The 25,611-nt window shown below is 40.8% G+C and overlaps 1 protein-coding gene across 2 annotated transcripts; it reads left to right on the top strand.

The window, feature by feature from the left end:
* Positions 1–7,547: 7,547 nt before the first annotated feature.
* LOC123440904 (organic cation/carnitine transporter 4-like) lies at positions 7,548–10,297 on the top strand. Of its 2 annotated transcripts, none has more exons than XM_045117446.1 (2): positions 7,548–8,117; positions 10,077–10,297. In XM_045117446.1, the coding sequence occupies exon 1, from the start codon at positions 7,585–7,587 to the stop codon at positions 7,885–7,887; it is 303 nt and encodes a 100-aa protein (XP_044973381.1). In that variant the 5' UTR covers positions 7,548–7,584; the 3' UTR covers positions 7,888–8,117; positions 10,077–10,297. The 2 variants fall into 2 exon arrangements, with proteins under 2 accessions (XP_044973381.1, XP_044973380.1); XM_045117445.1 differs by having other exon boundaries at positions 7,548–8,121.
* The last annotated feature ends 15,314 nt before the right edge of the window (positions 10,298–25,611 follow it).

Raw genomic sequence — 25,611 nt, 5'->3', positions numbered from 1 at the left:
CACGGGGTAGCCGGGACCGCCCTCTATCATTCTTCGTGCATCGTCGGGCGGGGTCTCAGATTCAGCCACTTTGCTTTTCCGCTTAGATGGGGCGCCGGTAATATCGAGTGCAGGATCTTCCTGGCGCGCTACTCCTCTAAGCTCATCAATCTGCTTCTCTTGCTCGTTAATCTTGGCAAGCAACTGATTGAACTTGTCATTCTCCTCATCCTGCTGTCGCTTCTTTGCTCTCGCTCGGCTTCTGTAAGTGTCTTGGTCACTGGCAAACCCAAGCCACCACGGGTAAGAAGGACCGAAGCCTCGCGTTCGTCCTCCATGTTCGTCATTGCCGAGGACCAGTGTGAGCAAATCTTTCTCTCTATCTGCAGTGAACTGTCTTTTTCCCTCCTTAATTTCTTTCACTATCTTTTTCCAATTCTCCCTCGGTATCCTAAGACCGTCACTGCAGATGAGGTCCCATGTTTCTTCGTCGTACGAACAACCATGCGCAAGGAACCAATTTCTTGCTCTGAATTCCCTCTCATCACGGAGTGGTTCAGGTATGATGCCTTTAGCTAGCAGATCTTGCTCTTTCTTATCCCACTTTGGGATGGCAGTCTCATAGCCCCCGAGCCCCAGCTTGTGGTGGTATTTCTTCTTGTCGGCATTTTTCTTGTTCTTTTCTGATAATGCCTGGGCATCTTCTGACTCCTTGTACTCTTGAAATGCCTTCCAGTGATTCGCCTGCTTGGCTAGATACCCCTCGAATACTGGCACTTTCTTTGTCTTCAGATAGTTTTTCCATAGCTTCTTCTTCTAGCTACGGAACAGTTCGGCCATCTTCTTTAGAGTCCACTGCTTGACTTTGGCCCTCAGTTTTTTTGCGGCGTCTTCATTCTCACATTCTGGCAGGTTAAAATGTGACATGAGATCATTCCAAAGATTATCTTTGTACCTTTCGGCGACATAGTCACTATCGGCTGCCCCTTTGCGCTTGTTCCACTCTCGAACGCTGATCGGGACGTGATCCCTAACAAGAACTCCGCATTGCTTCTTGAATGTGTCAGCAGCATTCTTAGGAAGCTTGGGTTCGCCTGTAGGCAATATCACCTCAAAGGTGTAATGCGTCCGTGCATCCAACTTTCTAGTCGGGCCTCGTTTCGTAGCTTTGCTCAATGTGGAGGCCTAAGAGGGAGAAACATTCGTCAAATGAATGTACATGTATACAATATAGAGCTATCTCCAATATTTTTCACATATTACAAGTGATTGTCGAACATCATATGTATACCTCACCGGACTTTATTATTTCTCCACCGGCTTCTCCATCAGTGGAGCTATCACCTTCTCCGTCATTGGACCTATCTCCTGCCCCATCGGCTTCATCTTTGTGTCGGTCGACCTCCATTCCATATTAGGAGGGGTTTAGATATGACGACGGAGATTCAGCTGGTTCAACGTCGGGGCCGTCTTGGAATATATCTTCGAGAAGTTCTTCCTCTTCGAGGTTCCTGATATGTGGATCCATAGTTCTGCAAAAAACGGACATTTGATTAACTAATAAACTAACAAACTATATAAGAGGGGTTGGAAACTTCGAAGTGTCGTTTTATATAGGAGGACCTTTAGTCCCGGGTCTTGGCTAGAAACTAAACTCTAAAATATGTCTAACGGATTCTCTTAACCTTTAAGGATTTAACAAAATGGCGACATTCTAGATGTGTAGATAATGATCCTATTTTTCCTGATCTCATCTACCCTTTTATATGTCACATTGTCTAGTGTCAAAGGACTTTGTTGAACTTTGTACCAAAAAAGAATTATTCTATCAGGAACTCCGTTCCAAAACAACTTTAGTCCCGGGTCGTGGCTCCACCCGGGACTCCTAGATTTCTGCATAGTATTCAAAGTAGGAGTACTTTTCCAATTTGAGCATTCAATAAGCAAAACCAAATCGTAAAATAAAGTAGTATTCAAATTAGCATGCACTCAATTACAAGCAAAACTACATCATCTCTTGTGTCCGTACATCGTTGAATATTATCACTAATACTCCTCGAATACTATCATACATATAGCATCACTGATACAGCTAGAACCGTAGCGCCCGACGGGTATCGTCGCGGGCGGTGGACACGCAAAGAGAAGGAATCATCACAGGATGATAGCTCCAGTGAGATCCCTGAAGAACCTGCCAGGTATGCTCGAACCTGCACTCCAACGCAACCATGTAGCACCGGACGTGCTCATCCTCCTCGCTGACACGGTGACGTACCACCTCCGCGGTGTCCGGAAGCCTCGGCACCGACACTGGCTCACGCGACCGCCACCAAACAAGGATCGGGTCAACAACCGGCTGGCTCCTCACCAACCTACGCCCCCCGAAAGGTAGCACCTCCCAATACCAGCCGTGCGGAGCCCAGTCCCGGACATGGCCCCTCTGATCACGCAGGTGTCCTCCGCCGAGTCGACGACGAGGATGCGGGATAGGCATCGTAAAATGAACTAAAAAAATAAACTAGTTCTATTAATTTTCTTGCTAAAAATAAACTAATTGTATATATAGTAAAATAAAGTAATTTTATTAAACCACCTAGTTCAACTATATATTAATTAACACTAACTACCTAACCCTAATAACACAAATTTAAATAACACAAAAATAACACAAATAACATATTTAACACTAACCTACCTAACCCTAAATTCACCAAATATTCTACAAATAACACTTAAGCATATACAATAGAAAAATTAAGTAATAATCTAAAAACACTAATTAAGCATCTATATACGTAGAAATGTCTTCTTCTTCTTCTTCTTCTTCTTTCTTATTTACTTCTCCGCTTCTTCTTCAACTTCTCTTCTTCTACTTCTCCTCTTCTTTTATTTTTCCTCTTCTTCTCCTCTCCTCCTCTTCTTATTCTCCTTTTTCTTCTTTTCTTCTCCTCCTCTTCTTATTTTCCTTTTTCCTTATCTTATTTTCTTATTTTTGTTCATCTTTCTTCTTCTTGTAACCCTAACCTAATTCTAAATATTACTAACCCTAATAATCTAGCACAAACCTAATAATAATAGGAACTAAATGAGAAAAAAAAATCTTTTCTTCTTTTCTTCTCCTTTTTCTTCTTTTCTTCTCTTTTTCTTCTTTTCTTCTCCTTTTTCTTCTTCTACTTCTTCTCCTTTTTCTTCTTCTACTTCTTCTCCTCAACGGGGACGGCGGCGGTGCCGTCCCCGCCGGCGGGCGCCGACGGGTCGTCCTTCGTACGTGTTGGGGAGGAGGGGCGGGGGGCTTACCGGCCGGAGTGGGAGGGGAGGGCGTCGACGACGGCAGGCGGTGGCGAGGAGGACGGCAGGGCGACGGTGAGGAGGACGGCAGGCGGCGGAGAGGAGGACGGCAGGGTGACGGCGAGGAGGACGCACTACAAGAAATATGCTAATACATGACGTTTTTAAGATGTCATTGATGAATTCATCATAAATCTATGACGATTTCATCTGAGATCGTCGTAAACCGTTTGAGGGGACCAAATCTACATATAAATTATGACGATGTGAGTCAAAAACGTCGTAACTGCATAAGATGAGATCGTCATAACTTTTACGACGATTGTAAAATGTCGTAACACGTTCTAACTATGTTGACATGTCACTCGTGGGTCCATTCTATCCCACCTCATCCTAGCTTGTGAAGCAACCTACTATTCTGTCATTCCAAAAATTCTCAAAAAATTCTCATAAATACTTTGAATCATATATTTATCAAATATGTGAAAACCCTTCTCCATAGTTCAAAAATAATTCAGCAATATTCATTTTCCTATTCTGTTCAAAATAGCACTTTGTGAAGGAAGTCCTATTTATATTTCTTTGATTACCCAAATATTTTTTGGGCACTCTTTCCTATCCAAATCATTGCCTCATGAAAAATTTCGTATCGATTTGCCTAGTAAATCTTTCTCAGCAAATTTCCAAAGTTTGTGTTCAGCTAACAGCTTTGTGAAGGAAGTACTAAATAGGAATATCCTGATGAGTTGAATTGTTTCCACATCATCTATGTGCCCAAAACATAGCTCTCCATAAAATTTTAGCCACATCTAACAATCCATGTGAGCTCATCATCCAATCTTTGTTTCTAGTAATATTTTCATTTTGTGAAGGAACTACATTTTATATTGCTTTATAGTTGATGACAATTTACCACGGGATGACACTGACCATATAACATCACTCCACCAAATTTTAGCTCATTTTAATTTAGCCAGTTTCCCTCAATATTTTTCCCAATATTCTGTTCAATAGAGAGCATTGTGAAGGAAGTACAGTTTTTGTTTATCCAAATTTTATGAAATTTTTACCGTACCTTAATGTGCCCAAATTATCCCCCTCCTCGAAATTTCAGCTCCATCCAATCATCTATGTGAGCCCAGTTTCAATTACCATTTTTTGTCCAGATTGGCACATTGTGAAGGAAGTGTCATTTTGGCATGTCCAAATGGTATAATTTTTATAGAGTGCCTTCATATGCCCAAATTAACATCATACACCAAATTCTAGCTTAATTCATTCATTTGATCCCAGCTTCAACATCCATATTTCTGCACAGCGTGTTAATTTGCAAAGCAAGTGCCACCTAGATTCATCCATTTGAGCTAAAAATTTGCCAAGAGAGTCCCCTTAGTAGATGATCATCCTCAGCCAAAATTTAGTCCCATTGTCTATGTGAATTACCCGCACCGCTAATCAAACACTTGGCTGCTAATTCATGTTTGAGCTTAGTTCAGTCTCCTCGTGAGATTCTTCTATTGTATTCTTCTTGCTAGCACCTTCCAAGGGATTTTCCAACCCACCAGACATGCCTATTCCACCTAGAACGCGTGGCAACACAACGGTCAGGCGGTGACCATGCGGTTGGCATGCAAGTTCACGCGATCTGGAGTTGGGGCCCTCGACCACCATCCAAACCTCGACCGCAAGGCACCACACCATGTATTTCTGATTAAATAGATACTTATATACCTATAAATTATTTTTGGGAAAAATAAAGAGCAAACTATAATGCAAGTGCAGTTCAAATTTCACCCGCTTCCAACTGAATCGATATAAATTTGTCTTTTTCACGAGAGGTGGATAAAAGCTTTTAACACCCAACCATTTTGTCAATTGTACATTAAATATTGACTAGTATTTTATAAAAAAGATTTGGTCCAATTTTGAAACAAATATATGGTAGGTCCTTCACAAAAAAACTCATTTTGATGAGTTGAAAAATGGAAAATATTTATTTCATACAAGGAAAATGAAAACTTCCTTAATCAACATTGTTTGCCATTCCAATATGCACCCTTGTGCATAATATTATATCATTTCAAAAAACTATGTCATGAATGTGGCCATAAGATTGATCATTTGGCTTGAAAGCATGAATCTTCACACATGATAGCCCATTTCTAAGAACACTTATTTAAAATAATTGTCGCATTACTAGTTTATTATTTTTCCTGATAACTTTGTCACATATAATGACACAATGCAATGGTTTTCCATTTTTTTGAATTTGTTTTGAATTTTTCATGGCCATTTCAAAACGCGGTCAAAACATCGGGTATGACCGTTCCTACCTAGTGGTTGAATCTTGAAAATATTTTGGTGTTTCTATGATTAAGTAGATACTTGTGTACCTAGAAATGATTTTTAGGAAAAATAAAGAGCAAACTATAATGTAGCTGCAGTTCAAATTTGACCGTTTTCAGCTGATTCAACGAAAATTTGTGTTTTTCACGACAGGTCGATAAAATCCTTTACACCTAACCATTTTGTCAATTGTACATTAAATATGTCCTAGTATGTTAGAAAAATGATTTGGTCCAATTTTGCTACAAATATATGGTAGGTCCTTCACAAAAAAACTCATTTTGTACACTTGAAAAATGGAAAATGAATTTTTCATACAAGGAAAATGAAAACTTCCTTAAGAAACATTGTTTGTCATTCCAATAGACACCCTTGTGCACAATATTAGATCATTTGAAAAAACTATGCCATGAATGTGGCCATAAGATTGATCATTTGGCTTGAAAGCCATGAATCTTCACACATGATAGCCCATTTCTAAGAACATTTTTTCAAAATAATTGCCATATTACAAGTTTATTATTTTATGTGGTAACTTTATCACATATGATGACAGAATGCAAAGATTTTCCATTTTTTTGATTTTAAAAAATATTCATTCCCATATCAAAATGCGGTCCAAACGACAGGTATGACCGTTTGTAGCTAGGGCTAGATTTTTACAAATATTTTGTAGTATCTATAAATAAATAGATAATTTTGTACCTAGAAATGTTTTTTGAAAAAAATAAATAGCAAACTATGAGGCAGCTATAGTTCAAATTTGACCTGTTTCCAGCAAACTATGAGACCTCTCGCCCGCTTTTTCTATCGCCTTATGCACTACATGGTATGTTCGTCGTCGTCAACGGCACGACCTCCTACTGCTTCTACGAGCAGTTCCTTCCCTGCCGCTGGCAAGGATCTCCTTCCCCAGCGACGCATTTTGTTGGAGCTACGGCCGACACCGCTGGATCTGCAATCGTCGCGTCAGTTAGGTCGACGCTGGCACTGCTGGTAAATGCTACAACCACGGTTCGCTACAACCAGTTTCTCGGCGAGGTGCGACAACCAATTCTGAGTGGGGGTGCTACAACTAGTTATGTGCAACTTCAAAGCTGCTAGGGTCCTGTGAGGAAGATACAACCGACCATAAAAAAACTTCAACCGAAGATTAAAAAAGCTTCAAGCGGGCAGTATATAAGAAAAAATGTTGCTACCAGTGTAAAAAAAGCTTCAACCATAGATTCAAGAAGCTTCAACCGGAGATTAAAAAAGCTTCAAGTGGGCACTATGTAAGAAAAAATGTTGCAACCAGTGTAAAAGAAGCTTCAACCATAGATTCAAGAAGCTTCAACCGGAGATTAAAAAAGCTTCAAGCATAACAGAAGAAGTCGCAATCGTTGTAAAAAAAAAAAGCTTCGATCATAGATTCAAATAGCTTCAAGCATGATGGAAAAAGTTGCAACCGTTGTAAAAAAAGCTTCGACCATAGATTTAAAAAGCTTCAACAAAAGACCCACGACGAAAAGCTTTGAGGAGGCTCCTGTTTCCATAAAAACTGCATCAGCCTAGATGAATTGATGTGAGCCGTTGCGACGGCTATGGGGGCTCCTGTTTCCATACAAGTTGGTGATCATCAAAAATATCATAAGTGCATATGAGAAGTGAAAATTTTAATAGTGTCATTTTGTAAAATATTTTTCAAAGTTCCTTTACAAAATTTCTTGTTTTTATAGCACTAAAAACCATTTTTAATTACACATATCTTGAACCAATCAGGATGGAGAAAACAGCCTCCCACGGATCACCGAATTGGAAACGATCTGAACCATCCATCACGTATCCATCCAACGGTGGAGCCACTCCTCAGAAACCCTAACCACCCACCACTCTGCACTTCTCCAGATCCAATCTCGTCTCCTTCTCTAGATCCGATCATGTCTCCCTCGTCTGCCTATTTCCCCCACCAACCGGAGTGCGTGCCTGTCGATGGAGGTCTCGGCCAGGCTCCGCCAGCCGCCCGCGGCCTTGACGGCGCCGCCCCGCCGCGGCGGAGGGTCCCTGCGACTGCCACGGTTGCCCCCTTCAGCTTGGCCCACCACTGCGCGCCTGAGCATCGACGACGCGCCGGCGGAGCACGCGGGCGAGTTCGGGCGGTGGCAGCTGCAGCACTTCGTGCTGGTGTCGGCGGCGTGGGCACTGGAGGCGCTCCACACCATGGTCATCATCTTCGCGGACAGGGAGCCGGCCATGCGCTGCCACGCGGGGGAAGGGCGGTGCGGCGAACGGTGAACCGGCGCGGCGGCCGGGTGGGAGTGGGCGCAGGGCGGACAGTGAGTGTCCTCCGCCGGCGGCAGCCCTCCCTCCCCACCGCCACGGCCTGCCTTGCCCCGTCTTGAATCGCCTTTCACCAAACTCCGCTCCTCCATCGCGCTCCCTCGCCGCCGTTCCCGACCACCAGACCACGTAGGCTGTGTGGCCTCCCTGCCTCCCCGGCCACGTCGCATCTCGGCTGAATCACAGTAGGTGAGTGAAGAAAATGGCTTTTTTCTTTGATTGGTATTAGTAATTTGCTGTGATGCGCTGCTGCTGGACTTGTGAATGGTCTGTAGGACTGATGATGTGCCAGGGGTGCTCATTGGGGGTTTGGGGGCTGGGTTTTTGGGATTTGGGATTTCGGGGATCAGATCTCTGCGCGATCTGGTCCGGCACTGGTGGTTGGTGGCGAATGTCGTAGGTTTTCAGCTAGGATCTCGCGAGTTCACATCTTATCTGTGCGAAAGCTGCAATTTTTTTTTCTGTTTGAGATCTGATCCTGCTTCCTCAAATCTCTAGCATCAGTGCAAATGTGTCGGCATTGCGTCTTCCTTTGTGGACCCGGGGTTTAGTTTGTTCTTGCTTGCAGTTGAGTTGTGCGTCCAAGCTTGGTTATGTCATGCCTGAGGAAAACACTCCGCATTACGATTTGGTACAACGATATGTGTAAGATCAAGCCTGCCTGCCTGAGGAAAACACTCCGCATCCCAAGCAACGTATACATGCCTGTGTGCCGAATAGCTGTGCAATCTTTTTCCTTGGAAAACTAAGGTGTAGCTGCACATCTGGACGCACGCAATGTCACTGGTTGAGTAGGATAATTGTAGTTTACTTCAGCCTTTTTTGACCACTGCTGCATCTTTTTGTACTAAACTGCGTCTAGACTTGTATTATGGCTAAGCCTTATTTCGTATTCTAGTGCGTTTTTTTACCTCTGAATGGTACATGCTCGATCTCATGCATGCATGTCGCCGGTTTGACAGCACTGCCGATCAGCCAGTATGAAGGAAAACACGAATCACATACGTAGCAAATTGCACTAATTTATTTATCTCACGTTGCCTAATGGAAAGCAGACTGTGAGTCTCGGTGATGTGATCTCAAGCACACTGCAGAATAATTAAGTAACGCCTCCGTTTTCAAATATAAGTCCTTTTTGACAGTTCAATTTAAACTGCCAACACAATACGTATGTTTACGAACATAGTTAGTACTGTACTTGTACGTCAAACTCCTTTTAGATTAGTCTCACTCTCGCATGTTGGTGTCGCATTCTTCTACCAGGGAGTATTTTTCCGCGAGGTGTCATGTCTGGGCGTGTATGGGTTGCTGCTTCTGGAGTAGGTAGCTGGAATTCGACGATTTGGTCCGTCGTGCTGAGCTTCTTCTCTGTTTTGCACTGATTTCTTGGTGGAAAGGGAGGCAGTCCTTGTTTGTTTGATCCATAGGTTTAGCAGTTGGCTACACTCCACAAAAGCATCTAATTTGTTATGTGCTGTTTTTGTTATGTCTGGCTAATCTAGGGACCCATCTTTGTTGTCTTCTACGGTAGCAAATAATGCCTAACTTCTGGTCTTCACCCTAGCTAGACCGTGTCTAGATAATTCCATATTGTAAAACATTGGGAGAGCAACAACAACAACATCCTTTTTCTAGATAGTTCCACGCAGTTCTGTTGGTTAAATATTCATAGTCATAGTGAGTGTCCTCCATTACAACATCAGTCTCTAACAATCTAATTATCGGAGCCAGGAAATTGGATTAATAGCTCTCAATCTCTTGCTTCCATATGGGGGTTGATTTCCCTCTTACCTCATTCGTCTCGGTTCTGTTGTGTAATGCGTCCTGGTTAGCTAAGTGTGTTTGTTTCCCTCTTACTTCAGAATACAATATTAATATCTTGTCCTGACTAATTAACTGAATTTCGACCTGTCTGAATACAGTATGTTAGTATGGGCGAGCGTAGCATTTTGTGTTGAACTGAAGAAACATTAGCGGCTAGCGCAACCCATGCATTGAAACGTGAAGATCAACCAAATATTATGTACTAGTACAAATTAACTCTGATGGCCATTACATTGACTTTCCAATACTTATTATATTGCCTTCTCAATACTTCTATATTTGTTTATCTTTTGTTTCTAACTCTTTTGGTTTATTGTTAGATGCCTTCGTTCAGCCTGTACGAACATATCCAGAAGTGTTGTTTCCTCTCATTGAAGAAGCTTCAGCCTGAAAGTGAAGAAATGGAGTATATTTGTAGTAGTAGTTATATGTTGTGATAGTATCACATGTAATGGTGAAATGAATTATGTAAAGATTGTGCTATTATCCAAATTTGGCATGTGGTTTGATAATTTTCATTTATTCGCTGTTCTGACTGAAATAATTGTGTGGAAATTGAAACCTTGGCTGTCTTTATTTAGAACCTGACAAGTGGGACCTAATAGTATTTTGCATATAGAAAGGCCATTTTTCAAATAATATTCACAAGATAAAAACAAATAATTAAGGAAATGGACTTCAAATTTTGTGGTGTGGGCTGTCGTATAGAGATGCTTTAGATTTATGTGTATGAGTTTTAAAGTTGTATCAGCTGTTATTTATAGATCCATTAATAACATAAAAGAAAAAAAAATGTTGAATTCAAAAATGAAAAAAGACCAAAACTGAACTGGATCAAATGTATTTGGGCACTAAAAGGCCAGGGCCCAAATAATAATGATGATTTTTTTTAAAAAAAAATACTGGAAGTGGTTGTAAATAGGCTAAGGCCTGATAAGAAGCCCAATGAAAAAAAGCCCAAAAAAATAAAACCAGCCCATGTGATCAAATGAAATGGGCTGGGCTGATTTCAGTCATGACGTTTTGATTTCGTCGTAATTTAGCCACGTAGGACTGCCATGTAGGACTGGGTTAGATTGCCAACGACGATATAGGATCGTCGTAAAGGTTACGACCATCCAGGAATCGTCGTAAAGGTTACGACGATTTTGATCAAAACGTCGCTACTGTTCATTTCCGACGCTCCGTTTTCGACGCTTGGTTTTTCATCGTGAGATCGTCGTAAATTAAAAACCGTGACGATGTAGCGACGAAAAAATAGCGTCGTGTATTAGCATATTCCTTGTAGTGACGGCGGGCGGCGGCGAGGAGGACGGCGGGCAGCCTGACGGCGTCAAGTTCGTCAGTGCCGCACCGGGTAGGAGAGTCCGAAGAAGAAGAGAACGATTTGGGATGGAAATTTCCAACTCCCGCTTATATAGTAGAATCTTTAGTCCCGGTTCGGGGCTCGAACCAGGACTAAAGACACCCTTTAGTCGCGGGTGGAGCCACGACCCGAGACTAAAGACCCTTTTTCGGCAGACAAAAAGGCGGGAAGCACGGGCCTTTAGTCCCGGGTCGGGGCTCGAGCCGGGACTAAAGACCCTTTAGTCCCGGGTGGAGCCCCGACCCGGGACTAAAGGCCCGTGCTCGGCAGGCGGCAGGCGAGGGGCTTTAGTCCCGGGTCGTGGCTCCACCCGGGACTAAAGCCCCTCCGCTGGCTGCACGATAAGTTTAGTCCCACCTCGCGCAGCGAGGGGCGCTGACACTAGTTTATAAGCCCCGTCGCAGCATCTCCATCTCCGTCGCGCTGACAGTATATTTGAAATTATGGAGAAAACTAAACCTGAATTCAAAGTGAGGTCACTTTGAATTTAGGTTTAAGTTTCTCTATAAATTCTCATATAGTTTCAATTTTTTCTACTTTCAAAATTAATTATTTTGATATTTTCAATTAAAAACTATGTTTATTGAAATTCTTTTTGCATATTTGAGAATTTGACAAAACTATGATAATGAAAAGTGTTTGAAATTGAATAAATAATTCAAAACTATTTTCTCTTTTCAAAATTAATTATTTTGACTATCCAAACTATTAACTATTTTGTTATTTTCAATTAAAAACTATGTTTATTAAAATTCTTTTTGCATATTTGAGAATTTGACAAAACTATGATAATGAAAAGTGTTTGAAATTGAATAAATAATTCAAAACTATTTTCTATTTTCGAAATTAATTATTTTGACTATCCAAACTATTAACTATTTTGTTATTTTCAATTAAAAACTATGTTTATTAAAATTCTCTTTGCATATTTGAGAATTTGACAAAACTATGATAATGAAAAGTGTTTGAAATTGAATAAATAATTCAAAACTATTTTATTTTTTCAAAATTAATTATTTTGACTATCCAAACTATTAACTATTTTGTTATTTTCAATTAAAAACTATGTTTATTAAAATTCTTTTTGCATATTTGAGAATTTGACAAATCTATGATAATGAAAAGTGTTTGAAATTGAATAAATAATTCAAAACTATTTTCTGTTTTCAAAATTAATTATTTTGACTATCCAAACTATTATTTGGTATTTTTCATGCATTTACTTATTTTTTTTGAGCTAGTTGACCCTAAAATTGAAAAGCACTACAAATGAACTCTGAAAATGTTGAAAGTTGGCATGCTATCATCATTTCACCCACATAGCATGTGTTAAAAAGTTGAGAGGGCTACGACAAAAACTGAATGCACTTCGTGTACAAAATGGACAATCTCTCTCGAAGTATCAGCGTTAAGAACGAGAACTCATCTCTTACAAAGGGATTTCATTTTTTTGAACTTAATTGAACTCCATACTTTTTGTGTGTTCAAAATGCACCATTCAAAGGCACATCTCAAAATTTCAACAATTTCTGACTTCATTTGGTATTTTTCGTGCATTTACTTATTTTTTTTGAGCTAGTTGACCCTAAAATTGAAAAGCACTACAAATGAACTCTGAAAATGTTGAAAGTTGGCATGCTATCACCATTTCACCCACATAGCATGTGTTAAAAAGTTGAGAGGGCTATGACAAAAACTGGATGTTGTACAAAACGGACAATCTCTCTCGAAGTATTAGGGTTTCGAACGAGAACTCATCTCTTACAAAGGGATTTCATTTTTTTGAACTTATTTGAACTCCATGCTTTTTGTGTGTTCAAAATGCACCATTCAAAGGCACATCACAAAATTTCAACAATTTCTGACTTAATTTGGTATATTTCGTGCATTTACTTATTTTTTTTGAGCTAGTTGACCCTAAAATTGAAAAGCACTACAAATTAACTCTGAAAATGTTGAAAGTTGGCATGTTATCATCATTTCACCCACATAGCATGTGTTAAAAAGTTGAGAGGGCTACGACAAAAACTGGATGTTGTACAAAACGGACAATCTCTCTCGAAGTATTAGGGTTTCGAACGAGAACTCATCTCTTACAAAGGGATTTCATTTTTTTGAACTTATTTGAACTCCATACTATTTGTGTGTTCAAAATGCACCATTCAAAGGCACATCACAAAATTTCAACAATTTCTCACTTAATTTGGTATATTTCATGCATTTACTTATTTTTTTTGAGCTAGTCGACCCTAAAATTGAAAAGCACTACAAATGAACTCTGAAAATGTTGAAAGTTGGCACGCTATCATCATTTCACCCACATAGCATGTGTTAAAAAGTTGAGAGGGCTACGACAAAAACTGGATGCACTTCGTGTACAAAACGGACAATCTCTCTCGAAGTATCAGCATTTCGAACGAGAACTCATCTCTTACAAAGGTTTATTAAAATTCTTTTTGCATATTTGAGAATTTGATAAAACTATGAAAATGAAAAGTGTTTGAAATTGAATAAATAATTCAAAACTAAAAGGTTTAGTACATTCCATACATGCATTACATAAAAGGTTTAATACATTATTACATTATTGCACCAATATTCCTATCTATTATTTCTATTTTCTTCTGGGTCGTAACCATGGAGAATATTCATCATTCAGTAGGATGCTTGTGTCAGTTTTCACTTTGAAGGGCGGAATTTCATGAAACTTATTATAATCTACTGACATGTTTGTCTTGTCATCTACTCCCACGATGTTTCTTTTCCCTGAAAGAACTATGTGGTGTTTTGGCACATTAGCCGATATCTTCTTTTGCTGATTTCTTTTTCTCGGTTTTGTAGACATGTCCTTCACATAGAAAACCTAAGCGACATCATTGGCTAGGACAAATGGTTCGTCCATGTACGCAAGATTGTTGAGATCCACTGTTGTCATGTCGTACTTTTGGTCTACAACTACCCCGCCTCCTGTCAGCTTCACCCATTTGCACCAAAACAAAGGGATCTTAAAAGTAGGTCCATAGTCAAGTTCCCATATCTCCTATATGTACCCGTAATATGTTTCCAAACAGTGCCCATTCTCGTCTGTTGCATCAAAGCGGACACCACTATTTTGGTTGGTGCTCTTTTTATCTTGGGCAACCGTGTAAAATGTATTCCCATTTATCTCATACCCTTGGAAAGTACATATATTCGAAGATGGTGGCCTGGCCAAACAGTACAGCTCATCTCCAACGGTGTCGTTATTCATGAGATGTGTCTGCAACCAACTGCTGAAAGTCTTCTCGTGTTCCCCTTTAATCCAAGAGTCAGCCTTCCCCGGGTTTTCGGAGCGTAGAATATTCTTGTGTCTCACGATATACGGAGCCACCACGGTGGAATTGTGTAGAACTGTGTAGTGTGCTTGAGAGAAAGAATGCCCGTCCATACATACTTTTGCTTTCCTTCCTAGTGTGCCTTTTCGTGTCAGCCTGCCCTCATATCGAGTTTCAGGAACACCAATCGGCTTAAGGTCAGGAAGAAAGTCCACACAAAACTCAATGACCTCCTCTGTTCCATAGCCCTTGGAGGTGCTTCCTTCTGGCCTAGCACGGTTACGAACATATTTCTTTAAGACTCCCTTGAGCCTCTCGAAGCGGAACATATTGTGTAGAAACACAGGACCGAGAATTCTAATCTCTTCGACTAGGTGAACTAGGAGGTGTGTCATTATATTGAAGAAGGATGGCGGGAACAACAACTCAAAGCTGACCAGACATTGGACCACATCAATCTGTAACCCTGATAGACTTTCTCGATCGATTACCTTCTAAGAAATTGCATTGAGGAATGCACATACCTTCACAATTGCGAGGCGAACATTTTTCGGTAGAATTCCCCTCGATGCAACCGGAAGCAATTGCGTCATAAGCACGTGTCAGTCATGAGACTTTGGGTTTTGGAATTTTTTGTCTTTCATATTTACGATTCCCTTTATATTCGACGAGAAGCTAGTCGGGACCTTGATACTGAAAAGGACTTCAAAGAAGATTTCCTTCTCTTCCTTAGTAAGAGCGTAGCTGGCACACCCTTGAAACTGCCCTGGATGCATGCCATCTCTTCCTTTATGACGTTCCTGGTCCTCCCGTGCTTCCGGTGTATCTTTTGACTTCCCATACAAGCCCAGGAAGCCTAGAATATTCACGCAGAGATTCTTCGTCAGGTGCATCACGTCGATTGCCGAGCGGACCTCATGGACTTCCCAGTAGGGTAGCTCCCAAAATATAGATTTCTTCTTCCACATGTGTACGCGCTTATCAGGGCCGTTAGGAACAGGTTGGCTGCCAGGACCCTTTCCAAAGATTACTTTTAAATCTTTGACCATATCAAATACTTTAGCACCAGTACAGATGACAGGCTTCCCCCGGGGTTCTGCCATTCCATTGAAATGCTTGCCTTTTTTCTTTAAGGGATGCTTGGGCGGAAGAAAACGACGATTGTACGGGTACACATTCTTCCTACATTTGTCCAGATATATACTTTCTGTCTGATCCAAACAGTGCGTGCATGCATTGTATCCCTTGTTTGACTGGCCTGAAATGTTCCTAAGAGCAGGCCAATCATTGATGGTTACGAAAAGCAACACTCGAAGGTCAAATTCCTCTTATTTGTGCTCGTCCCACACACGTACACCTGGTTCGCCCCACAGGTGTAAAAGTTCATCAACTAATGGCCTTAGGTACACATCAATATCGTTGCCGGGGTTGCTTTGGACCTTGGATAAGCACTGGCATTATAATGAACTTCCGCTTCATGCACAACCAAGGAGGAAGGTTGCAGATACATAGAGTAACGGGCCAGGTGCTGTGACTGCAACTCTGCTCCCCAAAAGGATTCATGCCATCTGTACTCAGACCAAACCTTAAGTTCCTTGCGTCAGCTGCAAATCTCGGGAACTCTCTCTCGATTTTTCTCCACTGCCGACCATCAGCGGTGTGCCTCAACTTATCGTCTTTCATACGATCTTCGATGTGCCATCGCAACAACTTCGCATGATCTTTATTTCTAAACAGACGTTTCAACCGTGGTATTATAGGAATCCTCTTCCTGGGTGGCTCGCCCTCTGTATCACCAGGGTCATCACCTTGGCAGGAATCCTCTTCCTGGGTGGCTCGCCCTCTGTATCACCAGGGTCATCTTTTCTGATCTTATACCACAATGCAGTGCATACCGGGCATTTATCCATATTCTCGTACTTCTCACTGCGGTAGAGGATGCAGTCATTAGGGCATGCATGTATCTTCTGCACGTCTAATCCTAGAGGGCAGACAAGCTTCTTTGCTTCGTACGTGTTGGCGGGCAATTTGTTCTTTCTTGGAAGCATCTTCTTCATCAGTACCAGCAACTTTTCGAATGACGAGTCAGTCACACCGGTCTCTGCCTTCCACTTCAGCAATTACAGTGTGCTACCCAGCTTCTTGTGGCCATCTTCACAAGTTGGGTACTACAATTTGTTGTGGTCCTGTAACATCTGATCGAACTGCAACCTCTCCTTTTCTGTGTCGCAACCTCGTCGTGCATCAGAAATGACCCGGCCAAGATCATCAGCGGCCTCATCTGGTTCCCGTTCTTCATCCTGATCTTCTTCTTCATTGTCTTTCATTGCGGTATCATCATACTCAGGGAACATAGATCGGTAATTGTCATCATCGTTCTCTTCTTCTTCATAACCCCTCTTTCTCCATGCTTGGTCCAAACATTATAGCCCGACATAAAATTGGACCGAAGCAGGTGGCTCTGAATGACTCTTGAGGAAGTGTAATCCTTCTCATTCCGACATTCAACACATGGACAAAACATATAGCCACCACCATGCTTGTTCGCCTTCTCTGTAAGCGGATGTGCGTCGATCACCGTGCATCCATGGATGGCTCATCTGCGTTATACGACAGTATATCAAATACAATCACGATCCTAAAAATTAGTACCGCACGATCTAAACGAGGAAATATAGTTGCTAACCTTTTAGAATAAGTAGAAATAAAGAGGAAGAGGTTTAAGCATGGCTCGGGCATCTCATATCGTAGTTGTGTTTGGTGAACTGAAGCGGCATCGCTCTAACACACATTTCAACAAACACCTCTAGTGCATCCAAGAAAAATGGAGAGCTAGCACACACCCACACTCTTCCATCCAAGAAAAATGCAAGGAAGAGGGGAGAGTGGGGCTGTGACCAATATATATAGGCAGAGGACTTTAGTCCCGGTTTGAGACAGAAACCGGGACTAAAGGTGGCGCACATGCGGGCTGCACACCGCGTAGCCCTTTAGTCCCGGTTTGAGACACAAACCTGGACTAAAGGCTCCTTACGGGCCGGGACCAAAGTCTCGTGGGCGGCATTGCGATTTGGGGCGACGTCCCGGGCCTTTAGTCCCGGCCCAGATGGAGGCCGGGACTAAAGGGTCCAGGCCAAAGGCCCGTTTTCCACTAGTGGTCTCACGGGCTTCACCTTCGGCCGAACCCTACTGGGGTGCTCTCAGCGTATTCTGATGCGGATTGGGCTGGCAGTCCGGATGACAGGCGATCCACGGGGGGCTATGTTGTGTTCTTTGGCTCCAACTTGATCGCCTGGAGTGCTCGGAAACAGGCTACTGTGTCACGTAGCAGTACTGAAGCTGAATATAAGGTTGTGGCCAATGCCACTTCAGAGCTCATATGGGTACAGTCTTTGCTTCAGGAATTGGGGATTTCCCAACCGCAGCCTCCTATACTTTGGTGTGGTAACATCGGTGCTACATACCTCTCTGCGAATTCGGTATTCCATGCTCGAACAAAACACATCGAAGTTGACTATCACTTTGTGAGGGAACGAGTTTCTCAGAAGCTATTACCGATCAAGTTCATCTCTTCAAAGGATCAACTTGCAGACATCTTCACCAAGCCATTGCCTCTACCACAGTTTGAGGCATGTAGGCGCAATCTTACTCTCCTAGATTCTTTAGGAAGTAGTTAAGATTGAGGGAGGGTGTTAGACTGTATAGTTATCTATACATATACGTGTATATTGTAACGTACCTTTGGTATACCATCTATATATATATGTGATAGGCCACCTCTAGAGGGTTGAGCGAGTTCTCCAAAACCCTTCGTCTTACACAGGCATGGCAGGCTGCCACCCCGTGCAGTACCAGATGGAGGCATAGTGCAAGCTGAGCAAGGAGACCAAGGAGAATTCGGTGGACGCTAATTTCTATCAAAGCATCATCGACAACATGAGGTATCTCGTGCACACCGGGCCGGACATCTCGTTGGTCGTTGGGTTTTTTAGCACGTTCATGGAGGCTCCCGCCAGCGATCATCTCGCGGCGGTCACACACCTGCTAAGATCACGCACGGATGTATGTATTGCCATGGCGACGGATATTATTCTTCCTCAGGAGCAGGCAGTCCCATAAGCTGGCAATCGGTGAGGCAGAAGTTTGTCGTGACTTCTTCGTGCGAGGCGAGTACATCAGGACAGCAACAGGATTAAGGGAGAGAGATTTTTGTAGTAAATCCTGTAGTTACGGCGGTCGGCAGCTGGTGTGAACATGCAGCTGCAAGAGTCAAGATAAGCTGCCTAACTAGGATAAGACTAGTCGTCAACCCGTGCGGTTAACTTTTAATAATAATAGTAAAGAAAGTTAGAATTAAGCCATTTTCAGTTGCCATCATTTTTCTACTACTTAATAATTCCATGGTGGTCGCAAACATGAATTTTCACGGAAGGTTTTCTTGATCTTATTTTTCTGGTAGACTTACGAAATGATCTAGAGGCACTCTTGAAGTAATCCATTCGTCTTAAATTTCTTAAAACAATCTTAAAATAATGACAAAGTTCATATAAAGTACCAATTTGATGCCCCATCTATTGTATTACATCCTAAAGATTAATAGTCGTTAATATGCAACCTGTCATTCTAATACTTGATACACCAGGTTTCTGCGATTTATTGCACCCTTTCTTTTAGGACATGATTCATTGAATATGGATTCATTTTCATTCTTACTATACTCATTTTGTGATTCTTCGTGAGAATATACAGACAACATGACATGTCTTTTTGGTTCTAGTATTTTGATGTCCACCACAATGTGTTCTGTTAATTATAACATAGAAATAAGTGTATGGTATTTGGTCCATTTGTACCAGCTTTGTACAAAAATATGACAATATAGAGCATCTTAGTGGAAATGGCCATTACCTTTAACCTTTTCATTTTGTGTCGAAGGATCTTTGTCAATATAAAACATAAGTTTTCAAAACTGCCATCATGGTTACCATATTTGAGAATATATATACTCACTCTGGGTGAACGCGAAAATCCCTTTGTACTCACATATTTTCTAGATTTGTTTTCTCTGCTCATGGATTATAGAATCATTTGCATCAACCAATAATTTTGCAGATCTCCTAATGTTTTTTTCCACTTCTGTCTCCAACGTGGTGCACATGGTTTTTCTACTCGGATGACATCTCCCTAGCTTAAGTCTGTAACTTGAAATAAAATGTGACATATAGTTAGTCCATTATAAACTACTCCCTCCGTCCCAAAATAACTGTCTCAAGCTTAGTACAACTTTGTACTAGAGCTAGTACAAAGTTGAGACACTTATTTTAGGACGGAGGGAGTACTACTCAGTAATGAAATAACATCAAATTTACACTCGGGGTTGTAGAAGTGGTTCCCTCCTTTTTCACTTTTTTGTTGCACTGACCACCTCCTATTTAGCATCCACTCATTTGATATACTGATTGAGTTAATCATTCTTCTGCAATAATTTTTCATGTCCATTGTAGGTTAAATTCGCATGCATACAAAAGGAGGGAATAATAATACTAAAAACAAACGATGAAAACCTACTTTCATATTTAGATGTAAGTTCTGATATTTCTTTTAGTGTTCTTTTGCAGAATTTATGTTCATGAACTTCCTTGCAAATGAGCTTTCAGATTTATTTCCTCTACAATATGATCTTGCAGAAAATGCTTGTTTTTACATGTATATAAATACTCATGTATAGATAATATTACTTCATACTATTGTATAAATCCTATTGTGCCACGTTTGGATCTCAATTGTTTTAGGGATACCCAAATCAATAAAGAGTTATACACTCATCGCGCATGTAGAGGACATCAAGTACTATCCATGCCTCAATCCGAGCAGACGCACGTGCCCTGAATTCAGGAATCTAGTGAACAAAACCAATGTATAAGTAGATGTCATGGAAAAAAGTGCATCGTATATACAATAAAAGACTGAGTAAGTAATCTGGTTTATGAATAAAATAATTTAAAATTACTACCATGTCACATCGGAAAAGATTAGGAGAACATGGTAAGAAAGCACGACACAATATACCACATATATGTTGAAATACAAGACCATCAAGTATCCTTGAGACCGCAATGCCCTGCCCTACACGACCATCAATCGAGCATGCAATATATTGTAACATGATAAGAAAGCACGACACAATACCACATATATGTTGAAAAGCAATACCATCAAGTATCCTTGAGACCTCAATGCCGTGTCCAATACAACCATCAATAGAGCATGGAATTCATAAATATTTGAGAAAGTAATTAATCTTGTCTGAATCACATCCAAAAATTTCCGAACCATAGAAGGAAGAAAGTGCTTTTGGCAAAGAGGTATAAAAATACGTACCTTCACATGCCGTGGTCGTGCTCTAAACCTAATTCAAATGCCATAAGGATAAACTAAGATAACAAATAGGCAGAGGTGTACCTATGTGCATGATGGTTTCACGTTCACCCAAAAAACTTAAGCTTATGATGATGTACGCATGAAATAACTTCTAAGCTAAAATAAAGTCAAATGTGTGTTTAGAGTCCCCATCATCTTTGAATCATAATCAAAATTGACTCTCGGTCGACAGAAATACAATATTGAAATGGTTGTTACATTCTAATCATACAATTTAACTAAAGATATTATCTCCATTTGAAAGCAAATTGTAATACCACTTTCTTCTTTGTGGATAACAATCAACAACTTCATGACTATTTGTAATGTGTTCATCTAAAGACCAGCACACATACGACTATGGAATTATTGGTAAAATGAAAGTTATTTATTAACTCATCTCAAGGATCATTCTTCAAATCTGAGGGTTCGCATTGGAAAAATATATATTTTAAACAATACCAAGAAAGAAGTCTGGACTTTGGTCTACGATAAAAGCATTTATAACCTAGCAAGGCAGATAATATATAGATATAATTGATAAAATGAAAATCATTTGTACTTTCTCAAACCCGCATTTAGCCCCAGCTGAAGGCCTGCCCATGTGTGCAGGTACCTAAAATCAGTCTGTGGCCTATGACAATATGACAGACAAATGGAGAGCAGTATGATTCCACACACATACCTCATGCAAGCACATGGTTAAGAAAGTTAGTGAACTATTTTTGGGCGAGTCGCTCCAAGCCAATCTCCGATGAAGGTTCACCTGTGTGCGTTGAGGAGCACAATCCACACGGTTGTATGGAAAAAACCTTGTGGTTTATTACCCCTCCTTGCACACGGTTTAATCTGGTGCTCGCTCCGTAAACAAAAATAAGAGCGTTTAGATGACTCTTTAATGATATAAACGTTGTTATATATCTTTATAGAGGGATTATATATTAACGCCGTATTGAACCTTCTTCTTGGATCAATGGAGTTAACATGTTACGATATATCATAGTGCCCTGAAGCAGTTATGCTACAGTTAAAAGATGCTTCAGTTGTTATAACAATTACTATTAACTTATAGTAGCAGATTTATGTTAGAGACTTGTACGCGCTTGTACCGATAAAACAACTCTTCATCAAGTAGTATACGCCAAGGCGAATAAGCTCATCACTTTTAAGGTTAACGGAGCAGCCAAATTGCACTGACCATATCACCACACAATTATTTTGATCCTTGCATAGCTGAAAATGTATGATTCCCTTCTCAATCTAAGTAAAAAATCTATGAGCCTAGTTATATCATGAATCCTAGTTATAACGACTTAAGTTTGATCTGTATTTGCAAAGTGGGAGCAATCCAGCTTCGCACATCTAAACTAATCCGACAACTGTTTGTAAAAAGACATAAGAAAGGAATCAAATTTGACACATAAGAGAACACAAACTTTTGAAGATTACTACTTATTTACTCTTTGGTGAAGCCTACCTGATGGCTGATGGGCATAGTTTTGATATGACTTGATCTCCATTTTTGTTTCGATAAAGATGACTTCATCTCCATTATCCCAAGATTATATGCAAGAACATTGGGGATTGAATTATCGGAGAGCAAACCACTATGAAAGGACATGCTATATAAAATCAACGATCCTTATCTCTGAGAGCACACCAGATCCATGCCCAGATAGACTTGCGGGGGAGAGAAGGCACGTAGTTGATGGAAAGATTATACGTGAAAACATTGGGGATTGAATTTTGGGAGAGCACAACACAACCAAACGACATGATATATAAAATCAATGATCCTTATCTCTGAGAGCACACCACATCCATGCCCAAACTTACTTACGGAGGAGACAAATTCCATCCATATGGCAATATTGCCTTTTGTTTTTTTAACCAGGAGATAAGAGACGGTGAAATAGCAGATAGATTGAGATGGAAATTGTATCTCCTTGGACAGGCTTTACATGAAAGCAAATCTGATCGAGAAATGGCAGTGTAGGATCCACACGATTGCACCACCATCTATTCGATAAAATCAGCAGGCCAGCGGCGCATGCACGGTCCATGCGTTAGCATCACCATCTCACTAACAACGTTGACGCCATGGCGTGCACTATCCATGCGACAGCATCACCATCTAATTGACAAGGACGGAGGCTTGGCGTGCATGATCCATGCGCCGGCATCATCATCTCCTTGTCAATGGCGGCGGCGATCCATGCGACGGCATCACCATCTCATCGACAACAACGGCGGCTCGGCGTGCATGATCCATACGACAGCATCATCATCTCGTAGGCAATGGCGGCGGCATATCATGTGTGTGCTGATTAATTTACACGTGAAGGTAATGGCCCGGCATGCACAGCCACGATTGATACCCTTCGTAGCAATTGTGTTGGGCCGTATAGAGCATGGTTACTATTCTACAAACGTGAGATGAATGGACTGTCGGCCTTCTATTTTTATTTGGCCGAACTTCTACAAACGTGAGATGAATGGACTGTCGGCCTTCTATTCTTATTTGGCCGAATTAAGCAATTTCAGCCAAAGTTACATTTATTTAAAGGGAAATGATTACTATCTACTGGCGGATCGCTCCTACGCGTCAACTGCCTCCATCGTTTACCACGTGTCCATTTTTTCTTCCTTAGAAATATCTTCATCTTATTCAGAAACAGGGCCACAGCTCGCACGGACATCGATTATGAAAAGGATACAAATTTCTGCAACAAGATCTTAGTTGCAGAATCATTCTACGGCAAGACCTTTGTTGTAAAATGTTTCTGCAAATTTTCAGACTTTTGTAAAGTTTCTGTAACAAGACTTTTGTTACAGAAATTTCTTTGACAAGATTGTTGTTGCAAGAAAAAATTGTAGCAAGACCTTTGTTGCAATAAAAAAATCTGCAACTTGATCTATGTCGTAAAAATTCTGCAACATGACCCATGTTTCCGCAACACAACCTATGTTGCAGTAGTACATGATGACGTTCAGTCACTCGATTCGTGAGATCCGACGACTTAGAAGGTGGCGGATCTTTTTAAAGAATCCGCCGGCTGACGCGTAGCAGCTCCCTTATTTAAAATAAATTACATGGGTTAATCTGAACCATAATAACTTTGGTCTCACCAAATAAACGGCTCGTAATTTCTGATTAACGTGGGAATTTATTGAGAGTCTAGAATTAATATAGGTATAAATTACATGGGTTAATCACCAGATAAACGGCTCGTAATTTTTAATTAACGTGAGAATTTATTGAGAGTCTAGAATTAGTATAGGTATAGATAAGTTATTAGAATAATGTCAGAATAGAATTCAAAGTAGTCTCTATAGTCTAGGTGCAGCTAGCTGCATGCATGAAGCGCTCACGAATCGCACTCTCTTCCTTCAAGGTGTCTGGTACAGAACAGGCGTACTCCACCTTTCGTCGTGCGCTCACGAAACAATTTTAATTAGCCAAGCTCACTAATCCCGCTCCCTTCCCTCCAAATATGCGTGTTGTATTCGTGGATCCCCAACTCGTATCATCATATAATCTGATGGTGTCTCTCCCTTCTTTTCCTTTAGTTCCACCACACAGGCCTCACAAATTCTGTTTCATTTAACGAACGTATAGTCTGATAGTTTCTCTCTATCTCTCCCACTAAATCCAACATGCATATCTCAGAGATCTCGGGTCTTAGCTCAGGCGAGATAACGCACTAAAAACACATATAAATTGATAGGAATACATTTAGAAAAGCAATGTGGGACTAATTATATCAACCAAGAAACAACATAGCTTGTACCCTTAATTAATTTTAAAATAAAAAAACAAATTAAAAAAATAAAAGTTAGGCACATCGACCGGTCCATGAACCCATGCTGGGGAGGAGGAGGTCCATGCTTTTCTCCATATAAGCATAAAAAAAGAGAAAAGGGGGACTCTGGACTACGTGATTCCATGGGGTCTCACTGCTTATAAGTACACAGCAAGATGGCGACTTCTACAGAGAAAAATCGAATCATTTACTACAGTTACATATGGCATAGTGGATAATTTTGTGCAACATTAGGGGTAATTTTTAGACGGACAACGAGAAGCACTATTTGCTTTATTATTAGATAAAGATTGAGATATGTTTTTTTTACAACTGACAAAACCTTTTTTGGCTCAGGATTTTATGGTTGGATCTACACCGTAATAACTCGATCCAATGCTAGATGAACGGCCCATAAAATCTAATTTACGTGTGAATTTTTAGGGAGTCTAGAATTAGTATAGGTATACATAGATATACATCAAATTGTGTCAACGGCCCTTTCCCTTGACAAGGTTCGCCATTGCCATATGGCAGGGCCCAGCCCAGAAGGCAAACGAAACAAGGCTATATATAAAGAGAAGGAGGCCACAGAAGGACGGTGCTTTGTCAAAAGGCTTTGGCCTTGATCGCTTGGTTTGCTAGCGACTTCTTTGTAGTTTCAGTTCTTTCTCGTCTGCTCTCTGACCCTTTTTCTCCCTTGAGATCCACTTATAATCATTACTTGCAGCTAGAATCAGGATGATTGAGTGAATCTACTAGATGGACCTTAACAAATTGCCAAGATGTGTCCTTATGTCCACACCATCCACTCCACGACAAGGAATACCGTGCAATACATTTGGTTCACTCGTGTTTTATATGGTTATATGACCTCCATTCGATACAAACATTAATTATCAAATATAAGATGATGAACAGAAAAATAAAATCAAATAGAATATATATCACA

Source organism: Hordeum vulgare, chromosome 3H (genome assembly GCF_904849725.1).
Source record: "Hordeum vulgare subsp. vulgare chromosome 3H, MorexV3_pseudomolecules_assembly, whole genome shotgun sequence".
Taxonomy (NCBI): Eukaryota; Viridiplantae; Streptophyta; class Magnoliopsida; order Poales; family Poaceae; genus Hordeum; species Hordeum vulgare.
This window is presented reverse-complemented; position numbering and strand designations above follow the sequence as displayed.

Bases quoted from the DNA above. Each gene is read 5' to 3' on its own strand.
- LOC123440904 (XM_045117446.1), top strand. From the start codon at position 7,585: ATGGAGGTCTCGGCCAGGCTCCGCCAGCCGCCCGCGGCCTTGACGGCG.